This window comes from Mesocricetus auratus, unplaced genomic scaffold, assembly GCF_017639785.1.
Source record: "Mesocricetus auratus isolate SY011 unplaced genomic scaffold, BCM_Maur_2.0 Super-Scaffold_100026, whole genome shotgun sequence".
Lineage (NCBI taxonomy): Eukaryota > Metazoa > Chordata > Mammalia > Rodentia > Cricetidae > Mesocricetus > Mesocricetus auratus.
Genome location: NW_024429207.1, coordinates 23,027,985 through 23,047,196, shown reverse-complemented (window position 1 = coordinate 23,047,196; position 19,212 = coordinate 23,027,985). Strand labels below are relative to the sequence as shown.

Below are 19,212 nucleotides of genomic sequence, written 5' to 3'. Positions count from 1 at the left end.
GGCACTAACATTTGAAAATTGTGTTGTTCTTAAGAAAATATTCAAAGGAACCCTGCATCTAAGAGGGACTCGGGCCTCTGATAAATACAGGGAAGGCTTCCAAAATGGGATTTGAAAGCTGGTCAAGTTTAATGCACGGTGTTAAGGCCTTTGACGATGCTGTTACTGTTAACAACATTCCACTGGAGTTGACTTCTTACAACTTCAGTCTGTACGCAGCATCTATTCATAAGCAAGGGATGTCAGGTTGGAGGTTGATCAGCAATGATTGGAAATAATGCCACAGCTTATCAAGCCATTGTAGTCTATTAGTCAGGAAGCACAGATTGAGAACACTGGATTAAAACAGCCCCCACGCACAATTCACGAGGGAGCGAAGTGCATCTTTACCATTGAAGGGTTTAAAGATTTGGGTCACCCACGTGGTATTATCTAAAATAGGATCATAGGAAGGAGACAGCACAGAGGGCAATGTGGTGGGAGGAGAATGAGAGGCTCACTGGAAGGAGCTTCTGAGCTCCTTGAAATGGAGCAACACCACACTGAGAGAGATTAAACTGTTTGCATATGTTAAACGGCTTTAGTTTACACACACATTCCTAGGGTGTTTACCAATTAATATACTAAAGGAAGCACAAATCATGTGCAAATCACCAGTTCCTAGACACAATTTAAGGCTCATCTTTCATGCAGTGTTGGGCTTTTTAGAAGTGAAATGATGCCTGGCTGTGAAGGAGTGAGAGGGGAGGGAGAGGAGCCGATCTATGCATCATGTTGCTGTGACAGTTTTTAATATCTAGTAAGTTGTTTATTCATTTACATTTTGAATGGGGAAACAGCTTTCTCTGGAGGAAATGTGAATCTTATTTCATTTTAGTCAGGGAAGACCTATGGAGAAATCAGGCTCAGTGTCTTCCGTGCTTAGATGCAGGGATGCTGCTGGGGAGGCATGAGACAAAGCCAATGTTGCTTGTCAACTTTGAGGCAGAATTGGGAAGGGGATCTACTGCCTTATTAGTGCTGTGAGTGCGAGTGAGTGTATGTGTGTATGTGAATGCGATTGTGTGTGTTTGAGTGTGTGTATGTGAATGTGATTGTGTGTGTTTGAGTGTGTGTGTGAGTGAGTGTGTGTGTATGTGAACGCGATTGTGTGTGTGAGTGAGTGTGTGTATGTGAATGCGATTGTGTGTGTGAGTGAGTGTGTGTGTATGTGAGTGTGATTGTGTGTGTTTGAGTGTGTGTGTGAATGTGATTGTGTGTTTGAGTGTGTGTGTGAGTGACTGTGTGTGTATGTGAATGTGATTGTGTATGTTTGAGTGTGTGTGTGAGCGACTGTGTATGTATGTGAATGCGATTGTGTGTGTGAGTGAGTGTAGGAGTGTTGGTCTTAAGCATGGGGTAGTTGCAGGAGGGAATTGTTCTGTGGGGCATATTTTTCAAGTCTGGAATTTTATTCTAGGAAACTCTAGTGATTAGATGCCAGGGCTTCATGCATGCTAGGCAAGCGCTGAATGTCTGAACTAAATACTTAATCCCCAAAGCTGGGGTTGTGAGCAAATTCTGGCACGAGAGTTGTCACAGCAGAGGAAGACTTAAGAAGATAGAATGTTAGGGTTTGTACAGTAGTCAAACAGAGGCTTGGGTTTCTGCTCCATTATTTCTATAGTACAAACAAATTGGCTTAAAATAAGCTTTTCTTACAGGTCTCAATAGCAAAGATCCCATTAAGCTAAAGCATTTCTTGACTTTTTCAGCTGCAGGGTGTCGGTATGACTTGAGGCAAGGCCTCTCCTTCCATCTGCAGCATGACAGTCTCAGACCCCCTGACTTTGTCATTCCTGCCTTCTTCAGACCCTGCCTTCATTGTACTCTCCTGTATAGTTTGTAGTATCTCTGCCTCTCAATCTATTCATAGCTGAGGAATCCTCCGGCACAGGGAAGACAATTCCCAAGTCCTGGGAGCAGTATGAGGCATCTTCAGGGAGCCATTCTGTTATGGTTGAACCATTTTGTATGTTGGCATCCTCTATTCCTGCTTGTGTCCTGCATTAACTCCCAGGTGTGGCATAACTAACCAAGGTGTTGCTCATTATCAGGGTTTCAATGCTGCAGCTGCTGGAGGCTCTACTCCGCTATCCAGAGAGGTACTGGTGTCTGCACATAACCTTATGGGGACCTGGTAGGATCTGGTGGTTTAGCTTAAAGACTGTACCCAGGTGGCTAGGGGGTAGATGGTTCATGTCTTTCAAGGACTGTGTGGATCATCATCACAGCATGGAGGTAGACTTAGGGGGCTAGTGTCTTCTCCTGGCATTTTCATTAGACTATAACTATGTGAAGGGGAAAGGATGATATATATGAAATATCTTAATAGGACAGGTTATTTCTACTTCCATCATGGGCAATAAAAAAGATGGCCATACAAATAAAAATAATTACAGTATGTGGTGCCTGCTCACAATGTGCAATCAAACCCATGAACCAGTGACTTTCCCTTATTGAGTTAAGATGTACTTTCCACTTCGCTCTATTAACACCATTCAAAACCATTGTTATCTTGTCAATGGCATCTTTAATTAAAGACTCCCCTGGACCACTCTAATCACTTCCCATTGTGTGCTCACTTGGGCTTCAAATGCACTTTGATTAAAATGATAGCAATTTGTATTGAGGTGTGCTTGTAGGCTGAGGGGGTGTGAAGTAGAAAAGAAAGCGGGGCTGGATTTTGGTGGAAAGTCTTTCCTGAAAAGAAGCAAGTCTTAAAATGACAATTGATGTATGAATTTTCTCTTTTCCACCTTTTTCTGTACTTCATTTTGGCATTATATTCCAATATAAATGACTTCATGAAAAAAAAACCATCTTGATTTTATTGGGGAAAGGAGTATAATCTTCCACTAAAGGTGCATTAACCTCTAGTCCACTGAGACGCTATTTGATAAATTGCTCCTTTTATTACAATGCATGGCAAGGTAGCCTAAAAGAATGAATAGAGCTCCCAAATGGCAGCAATTTACTCCTCTGGTACTGGCACAGTCCTGTTCTGTTGTGTTACTTAGGGATCACCTTTCTTCAGAGGTTCCCTAGCCTCACTGTAGAGTTAATTAATGCCAAATCCTCAGAAGGAATAGGGACATGTCATCCACGTGTGCATCCAGTAACATTGCTCTGAAACTCACTAAAAGCAACACAGTGAATTCGAACCCTGTGAGCCCTGAGCAAAGAGGACCAAGGACAGTTACTCATTTTTATCCATCACTAGCAAGCAAGAAAGCCTGGGAGTGAACAGGGATAAAGCATGTTCAAGGTGACCTAAGCCACCTGTCCTGCTGGAGTAGTCCCTCATCTTCTAGTCCAAATGTCAGTGCACCAAGATTCCACTGTTTGGAATCATACAGTAGACATTTGAGGTATAAGAGACAGACCAGAGAATCATTAGAAATCGTGGTAAGCTTGAAAGCATTGGAGGGAATTTATTTTATTTTTATAAGGACCTTGAGAATGAACTACTAATATTTTCAATGTGATTGAAGTAGAAAAAAAAGCCCAGAAGTATGGTGTTATCATGCAGACAACTAAAGCAACTAGAGAACATCTGTTGTTTTTGCAATAAAAAACTTAGTGCTATAGGTAGAGGTGGTGGTTTTAGTCAGTCATATTCTTACTGTGCAAGCATGAGGGCTTGAGAACAGATCCAAAGCACTCATGTAAAAAACTAGATATAATGGCATGAACCTGTAATCTCAAAGCTAAGGAGTTAGAGATACAGGGATGCCAGGAGCTTATAGGACAGGCTGCCTAGCAGAATTAGTGATCTCTGGGCTCAGTGAGAGATGCTGTTTCAAAAAAATAACCAAGGCAGTGAACAACTGAGAAAGACACCAGGTATGGATGTCTGGGCTCCACATGCAGAGACATGTACATATACACACATACACAGGAACATGTATACATATGAACTCAACCCATACACATAAATCAGGACTGGGTCTTCCTGGCAGTATAGGTATGTAACCCCAGTTACTATTGAGGCTAAGGAAAGATCATCTAAAATCAAAGTATACTTGGTTTACAGAATAGGTTCAAGGTCGATTTGAATAATTAGTGAAAGCCTGTCTCAAAATGAAAAATAATAAGAGGGTTTGAGATGTAGCTCAATGGTAGAGCAATTCTATAGCATATTCTAGGCCCTAGATTTGAACTCTTATCACCACATGATGAGTAAGGAAATTAATGAATAAGTAAGTGGTATTTTACAGTTTTCACTGGACTTCTTATGTAGAAAGTTGTTGCATTATCCCCATCCAAATCACAAAGCAGTTAACAACATGTAACATTTTGGGTCTACAGAAAGAGAATCATTTGCTCAAGGTTACCCTGGCTCTTGACTAACTGGAGCCCAAGCAGTCTGAATTTCTGTGCTCCCCTCAGTCTGCCATGTCATTTCTTCTCTGACAATTCTTTACTTTTCATGCAATGTTAATGCCTAAGTTGGCAATAAAATCTTGACAAGTGCTGAATGTCATCAGTGCGTTTCAGTTATCTCCAAGATGGCAGGTAGATTCTTACCTAGAAAGGTAGGATATTTCACCTTGAATGGAGCAGAGCTTATGTGCCCCAGATCCTTACCTCATGCTAGTGAGTCAGAATGTGCTATGCCTTCTGACCTGAGTATGAACCAAAGTTTTACTTTACTAGGTTAGTCCTTCACCCCCAGCCCCTGCTGCTGCCATGATTATGTTTGAGTTTAGTTCTACTCTTTATCCTTTCTGAATTTTATTCTCTCTCTGTCTTTCCTCTCTCCTTTCATAATATTTTCCTGTAAGTCAAAGAGCTATGCTTATTCCCTGGAAAGACATCTAAAGTTGTTCCTAGAGCAACTGTTGTCAGAAACTCTCAGGTGACCTTCAGCTGGCACATCTCTCTCTGCTAATTAATCATGAGGTCCCAAGCCAGAGTTCTGGGCAATATCTTCAACCCTTTCATCTCTTTCACCACACACACACACACACACACACACACACACACACACACGCACACATGCAGGCACACACACACACAGAGACACACACACAAGCACACACATACGCACACATGCATACACACGCACACACACACACGCACACACGCACACACACACACATACTTTTCCCTAGACTCTCTTATCTCCTCTCCATTAACTCCAGTGTGGAGATTAGTGAAGGGATCTAAAATGTTCACGATTAGAAACAAGGACACTGAATTGTAGAGAGACTATAATTTATTGTCCAAACGGGCACCGTTTGGAGGGAGCAAAATGGACACCATTAATAACTCCACAAGGAGGGCACTTGGATGATGCAGGCTTGCATTTTGGCAGTAGATGTGGCCTGTGAAAGTGACCCATGTCAGGTTTCCCATATCCAAAGCCTCATCAGTCCTTACCATCAAATCAACTGGAGGCAGAATTCACATTTATATCTCCTTCCTCATCCTTCCTCCTTTAGGATCTTGCTTTGCTTTGATTTTAAGATGCACAACAATAATGTCCAGCTCTGGGCATGTGTACATACACCTTGACTAGTGTGATAGGCAGTTTTGATTGTCAACTTGATGCCATTAAGAAACACATAGACGATTAATGAGGAACAGCTCTCCTTGGGTGTTTCTGTGAGGCCAGTTTTTCAGGGGCAATTCAGTGAGTGCATGCAGCAGGAGGCCTCTGACACTTTGTAAACATAGAAAGGGAGACACTGTCCTCACAGTTTTCTACAAACTTATACCCTAGCTGCTCTCCTAGGAAGGAAACAAAGAACATACATCTTTTTATGTAATCATTCGCAGCAAGGTTGTGATGGCATTCTTAGCTGACGTAGAATGATTTTAAAGACAAGAATCCTTACTGAGCCCCTTGTAGACAAGCTAGATAAGCAGTGGTTCTAAAACTTCTTAGTGACAGTGGGTGTGTCTTTCCATCTTGCCAACAGTTGTCTATAAGTGGTAACAGTCTCCTGTGGCCCCTGTTGGCAGGAGCTCCTCTGGGAACCCTGCAAAGGCCTGGACAAGCTGTGGCCCACATCTCAGAGTCAGGGTTCATCTCTCTTCTTGGGAATATGGGGCATGAAAATTATCCCTCTTCCCTTGGCATTGCCACTGTCCTGGTTCCTTTTTTTTTTTTTTGTCAAATTGACATAAGCTATAATTATCTGGGAAGAGGAATCTCAATTAAGAAAATGTCTCCATTAAATTGCCTGTAGGCAAGTCTTGATTAATGATTGATGTGGGAGGGCCTGGCTTACTGGGGGCAGTGCTATACCTGGGCAGGTGGTCCTGAGTGGTCCAGGGAAAGCAAGCTGAGCAAACCAGGGGTAGCAATCAGTAAGCAGTGTTCCATCCTGGTCTCAGCTTCAGTCCCTGCCTTAGTCCCTGCCCTTATTTCCCTTGACAGTGACCTGAGAGTTGTAAGATGAAAGAAACTGTTTCCTCCCCAATTTGCTTTTGGATATGGTCTTTGTCACAGCAACGGAGAGCAAACTAGGAGAAATGCCATGCCCTGTATTCCCAAAGGTTTTCCCCAGGATCCTGGTAGCATGGAGCTAGTAAAGAAATTGGTATGTAATGAGAACAGCTATCAATGCCATTTCCCTATAAATAATTCTAATTTTATAACCAATTCTCTTGGGTCTTTGGAATGGGCAAGAAAAAATGTTTTGGAGGTTATGTGCTTCTAAAACGTGTTTTCTTTTTTCCTGTCTCTCTTCAGTTGCATTCTTGCTTCAACAGGAAGGGAGGAGGCAACTTGCATGCATGGGAGGAGGAAGTGGGAAACTGGCTAATCTCTGGAATCAAATGTTGGGAGAGTTGACAATAACTTTCTAATCAGCTTCTGAGCCCGGTCAGTTCCTCAACTACAAGAGAAACAACAACAACAACAACAAACACAACAAACCCACTGGGTCCCAAATACTTCTGTGTTGCATAACTAGACCCTTCCTCTTCCACCTTCTCCCTCTGTCTATGCTATCATATTCTCCATGGTCCACAGTACTGAACACACTGGATATGTCGTAATTCCTGACTGAACTGCTTTCACAACAACAATCATGGAAACTATTCTACATGTCCACAGCATTTTGCCATGAGATGTTTCTGTTTTCTTTTCCTCCTATAAAGATAAAGGGATAGCTTCAGCTAGAAGTGAATTTGCCAAATTTGGAAGGTAAGTGGTGCTGGGTCAGTCTGGGAGTGTTTAGCCAAACTGTGCACCATCATCATTAGTACCTGCACCAGCACCAACACCACCACTAGCACCATCACCATCAGCAGCACCAGCACCAGCAGAATCAGCAGCACTAGATTACCAGCAGCCTCAGCACCAGCATCAGCGCCAGCAGCATCCTGCCCAGTCACCTGCTGTCGGGGTCAGTGAATAACAAGTGCTCTTAGCCTGACTTAAGAGGCTAAGATCAGATGGTGACTACTGTATAGTTCTAGTCATGTAGGATCAAGACTTCCTTATCTCCTAAGAAGCTGAGGCTTTTGAGTAGTGTATTGTTTAACCATGTGCTGGGGTGGGAGGCTCTTCTAGTTTGACATAAACCTACTTCGCTACAAATACATCATGTCATAAACCCCCATTTCTGTTAATGGCCAGCCGGCCTCTCTCTTAATCTCATTGATAAGTAATGAATATATTTATATTTTTCTTATCCTTGTAAAAATAAGGTCACCCTGAACAAGGCTAAGGACATTTTTTTCAGCACATGCTCTGTAAGGAATGGCCTATGAAGAGGTGTATGATGTATGTTTATAAATGTGTGCATGTATGTGTGTGTGTATGTGGTTACTGTGAAATCACACTCACATAAAGCTGTTGATAGTATGACAGAAGCTTATCTTGGGAAAGAAAGCCCATCTTCCTTTCTCAGAATTTCAGACATCCTTCTGCCTTCTTAGCATTTGATGTCATTTCACACTCTGCTATTAAAACCAATACCCACTATCTTTGCATCCTTTAAAAGGGGTTTCAAATGACCTAGATGTCTACCTTCCCAAACTTTGTACTTATTAGGTACACTATATCATTTCATATATATATAATCCTAGGAAACAAAATGGTTGAAATATCCCATCTGTGCTGCACCCAAATGCCAAAAATTTTTGTCCTTTTGTAAAACCGTCAGCAAGATCACTTACATTTCCAATGCTGGTCTAAGCGTTTGGTCTGGGTTATCCACATGACAGTGTAATTGGAAAAAGAAATGAATGTTTGCCTTTGGTTTCATTTTATTGCTTCTCAGAAGAAAGCTCCCCATAATAATTTTCTGGTCCAGTTCTTTACTCTCTTGCCATTGGTGGGGCGGGCTGCAGAGAGCTGGGTGAGGAGGAGAGGTCTAATGTGACATACAACATTCTTTATTGTAGGATGGCCAGAAAGGGTCACAGCATGGAATCCTTTTATTTGAATACCTGAATTAAACTTGTATAAAATGTTTAGAAACAGGTTAATCTATAAAGGATGAAATCTACTCCTCCCCACACAGGATATCTGAGAAAACAAAACAAAACCAAACACTGAAAACCTCAGCCAAAACGTTTTGAATGAAAATATAGAAACTGGGGTGAGCTTATTTGAAACCCACTGCTGGAGTCACGTGTGCATGGAGTCACTAAGTCAGGAGTCTGTGGGAAGGTGATGTGCAGCCTCCATCTGGAATCCAGAGGCTGCTCATCAGAAGGCCCCATATTGCTGCCATTCACTTTCTAGGGACCATTCTAGTCCCTGTTCCTGAGACCATTCCATCTGGTTTGTGAATGGAATGCTGCATGAAGCTAGTTACCCATCTGCAGCAAGGCTGCAGTGCAGTTGGAACAAAGACATTTAAAGTAGCACTATCACATCAGAGTGACTTTAACTAGGGACAAACCTTTAGGTATAGCCATTCTGTAAGACTCCCCCACCACACACACCTCCATATACAGCCATCAGGAAAGTTCCCTGATGGGAGAAAGATACCACTTTCTCATCTGTTTCAGACAGGACTCGGATGACATCTTCAGAAAGCCCCCCTTCCTGATGCCTCCTTGTCTTTAAGTCTGTCTTTATGATGCATTAGGGACCTACTCTATTTTCATTATGTCTATGACTCTTTTTACTGCAGGTATACACAGTGAATACCCCTAACCTGAAAACCAAAGATCAGAAATGCTTCAACTCTAAAACTTCCTGAGGGCTGTGCTAGTTTGAATGAGAATGGACCCCATAGACACCTTTGAATAGTTGCTGCCCAGTTGATGTACCTCTTGGGGGGAGGATTAGGAGGTGTGACCCTACCTTCGAGGAGATTTATCACCTTGTCTTATCAGGCAGTAGGGGCAGCAGAGGTAGGCAGGCTTAGGGGCTTCAAAATCATCCTGTTATCCTCATTTCTGCCTCAGCCTACAGTTTAATATGTGAGCTCCTAGCTGTTGCTGTAGCCCCCATCACCTGCTACCTACCAGACCATCATCCCAGACACATATGCACATAAACCACACATACATATGCCAACACACATATGAATGCAGCACACACACACACACACACACACACACACACACACACAATCACACGCACACAATCAAAGTATGAAAGTAGAGCCATGTGACATTCCTTTAACAGAAGGGCTGTTTTGCGTCTTTAATTTCCTATACACAACCATATAAATCAGGCAGCAAGCTTAATTGTGTCAGAGTTCTACCCTGGGGTGGCACTTAAATAGGGATAATAGAAATGAATGGTAAGGAGGAAGGCATGGTAGGTACAGATCTAAATATAGCATAAAGATAGTTGTAAGATCCTGCTATCTTCTGTGTGGGGAAGTTGTAAGTATCAACAAATCCCGTTCTCATACCCCCAAAGCAGAAGGGATGGGATGAAATGAAACAGGGCAGCACATTCCTGCTCTGTGCTGGATTTAGAAGCAACTTTATGCTGGCAGATGGATGGAATAAAATGAAAATGGGTTTTCAAGTGATATTACAAAGGAAGATATTCCAATGGCCTTTTCCAGATTAGTCAGAAGATTAAAAACTAAAGAACACAGATCTAAAGCAGCTTCTTGGCTTAGATAGAAAAATTCATTCCAGCTTAACAAATGAACAAACAAACAAACAAAAAAAGGGGAGCAGAAAGGCATTTCCTAATTTTAGCATTTTGCAAATAGTTCGGTGTCACTCAAATGGGAGTGAGAATTGCCAAGATAGTAGAGTAGCCTGCAGCCCAGAGTGACCACTCCATCAGGACACAGGACACAGGACACATTGGCAGGTTACAATAGGAACATGTACTTTTTGCCATTTTGTATTCCCGCAATCCAATAGGTAGGAAAACACATAGCTCACAGATTACAATCTTAGAGAAACCATTCCTATCTGTATCCACCTCCCTAGACAGCAGTGAAAAGCATAGTCTTGATGCAAATGGACAAGTCCAATTGGTTCTCATGGAACTTAAAAAAAGCAAAAGGTGGCCCACAGAGTGACCTCATTAGGTCAACCTGCATTCAAGGTTATTAGACTCTGTAAGTTCATAGGTAGTTTTCCCTCTCATCTTAAAATTGCAGGGTTCCCTATGTAATCATTTTTATCCAATATTTTGGAGCATTTTGAGTCCTCATATACTTGATGCCTGTTGGCACATTTCCTTTTCTGACCTCTTAAGAAGAGACAGCTTCCAGAAAGAGATAGGCATAGAGGTGAGCTGTAAATTAGATGTCTTGGAAAATTGTGAAGCAGCCCTAGGCAGGCTCTCATATACTGAGGTGGAAGACTTTGGGGATAGGTTTGAAGGGAAGAAGCTGAGAGTCAGAAGATCGATTACAATGAAGGGAAAGGTTGGGGAGTACGGAGTTGGCAGAAGGCCATGACTCAGGGAAGTTAGATTGGTTCTACCTTATTCAGTAAGTACTCTGGATCCTCACCTTCTGCATTTGTAGACAAGAAACCTCACATCAGAAATACTCCATCTGTACTGAACACAGCGGGAAGAGTTTTAATCTTGGGACAATATGGTATCAGGAATTATCAGTAATCTACAGGTGATGTAAAGCATGGTGTGCATAGGTTAAATGCACATACTGTGATACTTGAGCATCTTGGGATTTTGGTGTCCTTGTAGGTCCTGGAAGCAATCCTCTGTGGACACTGAGGGATGACTCCACTTGACTTCTAGGGGATTATGAATTTAAAAGCATACAGGTAATAGACCAGTACCTCACTCTAAGTAGCTAACTTTTCTAAGATCGTATGGAAACTCTTCAAAGCTCTCTGTGTTCCTTGTGCTGGGGATGCAGCTCGTTGGTTATGCCCTTGCTTCACATTCTTGGGTACCTGGTTCACAGTCTGGTATTGCACGCCAAAACAAAGCTAGCCTCTCTGAGTCTGTTTCCAAGATCTGCCAGCTGCGGGTGTTTGAGCCATCAGCACCTTGGCAAGGGTGTAGGTCCAGAACCAATTTCTCCACAACTGGAGATGTGACATAAGTGCCCATCAGAGCACAGCTACACCTAAGTCCCCAGAGAGAGTTACCAAATATCCAGCTAGCAGAAAATTGTCTTGCATTCTTCTTAAATCCCATAGAACATCTAGTTAGAACCACTGGGAACCCATAAATCCTTCTGTGTAAATCACTATCAAAAATCTGTTTCAACCATCTGTTCCTCTGGCTTATTTTTCTTTCCAGTATTTTTTCTTTCATGTATTCCATACTAACAACAACAACAACAGAAAAATCTATTTTAAAATAACCAAGATGTTACGACTAAAAGTGCCAGAGGTATGTATCCAGTTTATGAGACAAATTGCTTTCTAAAGAGTAGCTAGCTTTATATTGTGTGAAATAAGGCAACATTTCTACAAATATTATAGTTGCAGTAAGAAAATAACCAACTACATTCATTGAAATAGAGTATGTGACAAGATTTGTATTTGTTCTTGTAATTGAATTTAATGCTGTTGAAATTTGTCAGACCTGAAAACTATTGAAGACCACATTTTTTTCCTATCCTTAGAAAATTGTGTAAGAAACTGATGAACCTAAAGAGTTATGATTTCATCATTTGTTGACTCCACACAGTGCTTTGCACCAAGTAGCACTTGCAAAGGTAATTTAATTTTGTTGGCCGGGGAGACTGTGGGCAGTTTAAGCACAGTTCCTTCTTATGTAGCTGTCTACCAGCTCACTCTTACTTACTTGGTGCCTCCGGTTTAGATGCCAATAACCTTAAGATGTAATGCAGAACTGTAATTCCCTTTATAGTTACTGCATTATTCTCAGACTTCGTTGTCTCATTTGAACAATAAATTCAGATTTTCTTTAGAAGTCCCACTGGATATTCAAGTATGATTAATATGCTAGCCTTCTTGGTCTCTCACCTTGGTTCACCTTGGTTGATTGACATATAAATCTCCCAAGAATTCTCCTCTGGGATGGCGCCATGAGGTATGAGCAGACTCACCCCTAAGACAGAAGAAGCCAAGAGGTCATTCAGAGATATCCCAATTATCTTGAAACATGCTATTTGGGCATCTTATAGATGTCCACACAGAGATTTTTCCCCTGCTGGTTTATGATTTGTAAATACCAAGCCTTGAAGACCTCTAAAAAACATGGGGAAGACCTTGATCTATATCATCAGCCAAAAGAGAGCATATTCAGTCTTCATTTTTACACGAAATCTGCCAGCATCATTCAGTTCCCTTAAAAGACTGGCTATCCTAAGGCCAGATACTACCAAATATACCTGAGTCAATAAGACTTTATCAACCTATCAATTACCTTTCTCCAAAATTAAAAAAAAATGTAGTTATATATCTTGCTCTTATTTCCAGAAAAGGTTTCTGGGATGACCGATGAGATAATGCTTTCCTTGAACTTGGAATGAAATTGTCTTACGAGCAACATCTGGAAGTAAATTAAGGAATGTACTCTGTGAATTACTATATCTTTTTCAAAGGACTTACAAAAAGTACCATGTATCTGACAAGTTTTCGAATATTCTGGGTCATTGTGCAATCGATGTGATTTTAAATTTGTAAACAGCAGCTAGGGAACATCAAAGTGGTAACAGAGTTAACCATGCATAGGTCTACGTCATAGTGAAGCCACTTCAATACATCTGAAATGTCTCCAATTTCCTATTTATGGCTATGAAGAAAACACTTTACTTTGGACAAACAGAGACATCTGGAAAAAGCTTGGATTCTCTTTAATGTGACTTTCTCTTTATAAAGAGAAACGTAGAGAAATATTAAGAGTGTCATACAAAATGAAATCTCTGGGCCTCCTTCTATGTTTGGAATCATGCAGCCTTCACCCTTATTCCTTTTGTTAGAGATAATTGCAGCAGAAGCTTATAGGTTGCTGTTGACAAGCTTCTTCTCTTTGTGTGTGCTAGCAGCAGAAGAGTGAAGGAATGCAAGACTTACTGCGAATCCACTCATTTGTGATTCACGTGCACATTGTTATTCATTAACATGCTAGTAATCGTGAATACCTCTTACTAGAAGTAACAATGGGACAAATTAAAATCCTGTTCACGACTTTTTGGTAAGAAGATGCTTTTACATTCTGCACATTCACGCCAGTAGGCATAACTGCTATTGACATGCTGCGGACTTCCAATCAGATACTCCTTCCATTTGTTATTCTTACTTAACTGTAACTGCCAAATGCCATGTTCTCCATTATCCGTATCCCTTCCTGGTACGGAACAGATTGTAACTTGGGATATTCAAGATACTCATATATCACCTAGAACCTATGCCCTAGGCATTCAGCCTTATCTTACCCCTGTCTCTCTATTGCCTTTTCTTTAGGATCTCTATGCTGTGATTAAAAAGAAATCTGAAGATTTATCTGTAGAAACTCAGTAGACACAGAATAAACGTATTTCCAGTATGAAAATGTATGCAAAGGATTCAAAATTCTCAGTATAAAATCAGGCTCTGAGTTACATTGTCTTGTGTAGACCATCACCACCAAGGGCTGTTTGTGAGCCTATCATATTTCATTTCTTTCAAGTAAGCCTAATTCCCTATGTTTAGATTGAAGCATTATCCACATTATTTCTAAATTCAACCTGAATCATTAGCTCTTTAAAATTTTCACTCTCCTTCAATCATAAATTATATTAGCCTTCAAACATACTTCCTATCCAAACAAATGTTACACAAGGAGGTTGAAGACAGTTAATCACAGGAACAAAAGTTATAGGGCAGGAGACATTAGTATGTTGGTGGCAAGTTGCATATTATGAAAAAGAAAACACAGTAGGAAGGTTTTATGCCTATGGTCTCTTAAAAAAGTTTCCATTTGCAACATGTCATTCACCAGTTACCTTCGATTTAAAAACATGCAGCTCCCCAACACCACCTGGTACTCTGACAGTTTTTATTTTTGAATTGGGTATGACAACAGAACCACCCGTCTGAGTCACTTCTTCCAGATTTTGCATAATAAATTATTTCCAGAATGCATTTCCTGACCATTTGGGATGGATGGCATTAGAGTAGTCTAATTTCTGTGCCATGCTTTCTGTACACTTCTCTTCCCTGGGGCATAGTTAGCATTTATGCCCTGCAAGTAACAAGGAGCATGTTTCAATTCCCCACACTTATTTTTCCTAAACCTCATTCAATCTTGTCCAGTGCTTCTCATCTGAAAACATCCAGCTCATGGTGGACTGGGCGGGGAATGGCTGACAAGCGATCAGAGTTTTACTTTATAATAGGAATGTTCCTCAAAGAAAGGCAAGGGAAAAGAAACACCTTTTGTTCATTGCGGGTTTTCCTTTCTGCGTTTTATTTGATGAAAATTTAGCAAATACGAACAATGAATGTTTTGTTCTTGACACTCACTCAGTGCATGTAAATAGACACATATGCATCCTGTACACATATTCCCTAATAAACAAGGATGGGGACCTGGGGGAGGATCTAAGATGAAGGCATGGTGACTCACTGGCTTCACATGACTCTGGTTTCACATCCTAGTCTTTGGTGGGACAAGGGTTGTCGCATGTTCAGGTTTCTTTACAAAAATGTATGCTAAATATGGCTGACTACTTCTTTCTACAAGGAGTCTCCCATTGGTCAGTAATCCTCCAGAGCCACAAGTTAGAGTAACATCATGTATTGACACTCAGCTGGGGCATTCAAACAGATTGGAACCAGTAATCCTAGGGTGCACTAAATCACTGGAAAGGAAGGATTGGAGGGCATCATCGTTATTAGGGCTGCAGGAGAGGCCAGTTTTCAGAAGTAAGTATATTCTGAAACAGTGCATGAGAAGATACAACTAGTCTGGGGGACAGCCAGGCAACATCTGTCAGGTTAAAAGGAAGTTCAATTTCATGTCACTAAACCACTAGACTTATCAGGTAAATTTACCAGGTAAGGTAGATGTTCTCATACTCAGAGACTCACCTGTCACAGACTTCATTTTATGGAATGAAACAGTGGTCATCTCTAATACTTGGTTTTATACTTAATTTCTGTGTAAGAACATGGCCAGATTCAATGATTCTGTCTTTCTCAGCTATCAACATCTATCTGTGACCCATCACACTATCAAGGTCTTATGGCTTAGGACTCAGAGGAGACACCAATCACTTTCACCTATACTGTTTCAGGCAGCAACCCTGAAGACCAATCTACAGCTAAGATACCATTTTTAAAGTGAGATATGCCAGGGATCTAAAATATCCAGTTTAAATATCAATAAAAGCTTTTCTTTTAAAACTCAAAGGAGGGAAACACATATTTAGAAATTAGTTGTGCATAACACATAGGCCTGGAGCCAGGCATAGGTGGCACACACCTTTAATCCCAGCACTCGGGAAGCATAAGCATGTGGATCTCTGTGAGTTTAAAGCCAGCCTGGTCTACAGAGCGAGTTCTAGGACAGGCTCCAAAGTAATACAGAAAAACCCTGTCTCGAAAAACCATACGCACATACAAAAAAAAGACATAGGCCTGAAACTTATGTTTGAATTTCTAAGAACGGTCATGCAAAGATCCATCATCATTACTTGGCAAGAACCAATGCACTAATAGTTTACAGGGAACCAATGTGATTATTAAGGGTCATTGTCATGGAGCTTGCTCATAGGCCAGAAAATGAGAAATGTGACAGTTCTTGCACTAAATTGTCAGGATAAGCATGACACTTGTCAGTTGTAGCAAAGAATTGTGTTTGATTCCTCCTTACCATGCCCTAGGAAACATATCCCAAAGGGTCTGAAATCTGGGAGCCCACACATACTGCCTGAGAAAATATGGCTACCAACAGCATCAAACATGGTGTTCCGTCCTTGCAGGCACAGAGAAGTCTAGGTCCTACTTCAGCTGCACATTTGAGCTGTGTGTACATCAAATATAACCACAGCCTCTGCTGCTCTCCTCAAAATGAATCTGATGGATATTATTGCATACTTATGCAAACATATTTACACAAATGGGAAATTTGCAAACACACACTTACCACCCACCTGTATTTGGCATTACTAAGCGCCCCCCTAAATGGCCAAAGACACCAGTTGTTCTCAGTTCTGTCCTTGTGGGCAGTGATGACAGATTTTGGATATACGGTGTTTTGTTTCTGGGATGTATTGTACTAAAGCCACGGTTGTTTCCATGGGGAAAAGTTCCAGAGTGATTCTTGCCATGGTAATCGGGTCTCTCAGACACTCCTAGGGAAACCATGAACGAGCTTTGGACTTTGACCTTGATGTCAGATAGAGGGTTGAAGAGTGAGGACTCCGTCATGAGCTCTTTGTCCAGCGGATCCTGCAGACATATGGGCCCACTGTATGTCCGACTAACTGTCAGGTCTGGCTGCATGGCCGGATTCAGGAGGAGAGAATTTCCTGGTAAGAAAAAAATTGATCTGTCACTCAGACACTAAAAGACACCCCCATGAACTCGTTTGCAGTTGCCTCTTAATGGGTGAATACCTTGCTGGAGTGTTGGGTGCTCTGATTGGCAGCAGCTGCCCCTCCCCAGATGGAGCCACACATTAATGCCTGGGAATGGGGCCCTCTGGCCTCCCAGGTCATTTTCTGAGTGCTGTGGACCCTACTCCTTCATATCCAGAGCTCTTTGCATGCCTTCTTCTCAAGATAAGGAATTCTAACACTGGGTTGGGAAAGTGCCTCAGGTAGTGTTTGCAGGATTATTTTAATTGGCAATAAAACCAGTAAAAAAGAAACCAGAAAGATGTTTTGCAAGCCAGTTTGGAGGAAAATAACATCTGTTCCTTTTAAATAGCAATAGATGCCACACTGTGGTGACACCCAGTGTTGCTTACATGAGCCCACAGAGGCTGCAGAAAATTCCTTGTGGAATTCCTGGAGCTGGGGGAGGGGGTTGCTTTGGAGCAAATAGTTCTGGGGACTTTACCAGTCACCGTGTCTGAGGAGCCAGTGTCCTAGGACATCACATATGTCACTCTTCGAGTGAACGCTCCAGCAGAGACTGGTATGGATTGTACGTGGGAAGCATCTAGAAAGGTAGCCTTTCTGGCTAAAGACAAATGAGCAAAACAATCTTCATAAAAACAGAAGAAATTGGACTGGGGCTTTAATCATCTGTTGGGTTCACCACTTTTTCCCCCAAGACAAAAATTAAAAAGAAGCCTGTGATATTTTCCTGTGATGAAGTAATCTCATTTATTAGTAAATAACAGAACCACCCTCACTCCCCAGCCTCCCACCCATATCAGTTTGTCAACACGACAGCTCAGTATTGAATCCCTAACCATATTAAACAATTTCCCTTTGGGACCTGAGCAAAAAAAATGTCTCAGATATGGTACTTGAAATTAATAGGATGAGAAGATGCAGCTCTAGTGGGCCTTTGACGTGGTCTTTCTCCATCTCTGGGCTCTTGTGTTGAGATGCAGCCACCATCAAGCTGTCCTGCTTAACACCGAGTTCAACAGACAATGACCTTGTTCTTGTCTGTGGTCTTCCCAAGGAAAAAAAGTGTGACTGAAGAACATAACACATTGGAAAACAGTTTGAAACACCAGTTTCCATGGTGGAGACTTCAAAAACTCATATCCCCAAATCTCCTGGCCATTTGATCATAAACCCCTACCTTTTGAAGTTTAATTTTCGGCTACTATTAAAGACTCACTTAGCTTATTAGAAAATTTATTTCTGAATCACAGATAGCACAGATGTGGAACATACCTGGTCATAGAAGTATGTACAAGGCTAGAGTTGTGGCACAGTGGTAGAAAGCTTGCCTAGCATGTGTCATGTGTGAAGTCCTGGGTCCTATCATACACACACACACACACACACACACACACACACACACACACACACACACACAGGGGTAGGGAGTGGGGCACAGAGAGATACACAGAGAAAACACACACACTTACATGCATACGTCTACAGTTGAAAATGTTGGCTGTCAACTTGATTGAAGCCTGATTAGGGTCAAATACCTATCCCCACCCCCACGTGTCCACATACACCTCTGGTTACCCCTATCTTCTCTTTAGAAACCGTTTTTCCCCATTTCATATAGGCATTGTATTTTGTCTGTATGCCTGTCCCTTTCATTTCCCTCCATTCTTCCCTTCTATCTTCTTATTTGCCTACTTATTTCACAGTGCTAGGCATTGAACCTAGATCTTTACACCTCCTGAGCTAGTGTTCTACCACACTATAGTGGGTGACACTTGTGATGGTTAGTTTTAATTTAACAGTCGACTTGACATAACAGACTCTCCTGAAAAGAGAGTCTCTGCGAGGGGCTGTCAAAATTGGTTGACCTGTGGGCATGTCTGTAGGGAACTGTCTGGATCATGTTAACTGACATGGGAAGAAAATGTTCACTGTGGTAGCATCATTCCCTGAGTTTGGGTCTGGAATAAGAGTGGAGAGAGTAGGCCTGGCACAAGGAAGACCACAAACATTCACTTCTCTCTGCTATAGACTGTGGAAATGATGAGCTGCTTTGGATTCTGACCTTGACTTCCTAGCAATGATGAAATTGTCATCTGTAATTGTATGCCGAATCAACCCTCTTTCCCTTGAGTTTCATTTCTTTGAGGTATTTCATTACAATATCAATGCAAAAATGAATCTAGGACACCACTCAGCTGAACATCCTTACTGTTCCCCTGCCTGGGGTACTAGATATGTTGTTCATGAGGATATCATCTTCACGATAGTAGAG

At 41.6% G+C, this 19,212-nt stretch overlaps 1 protein-coding gene across 9 annotated transcripts in view; it reads right to left on the bottom strand.

Moving 5' to 3' along the window:
- Unc5d (unc-5 netrin receptor D) overlaps positions 1–19,212 on the bottom strand; it is a 519,921-nt gene that overhangs the window by 49,973 nt on the left and 450,736 nt on the right. For all 9 annotated transcript variants that reach the window (XM_005066591.4, XM_013110828.3, XM_005066592.4 and 6 more), the window contains 2 exons: positions 16,509–16,886; positions 12,394–12,478 (listed from right to left, as the gene is read on the bottom strand). In XM_005066591.4, coding sequence (XP_005066648.1) covers positions 12,394–12,478; positions 16,509–16,886 — 463 coding nt within the window. The remainder of the gene's footprint in view (positions 1–12,393; positions 12,479–16,508; positions 16,887–19,212) is intronic.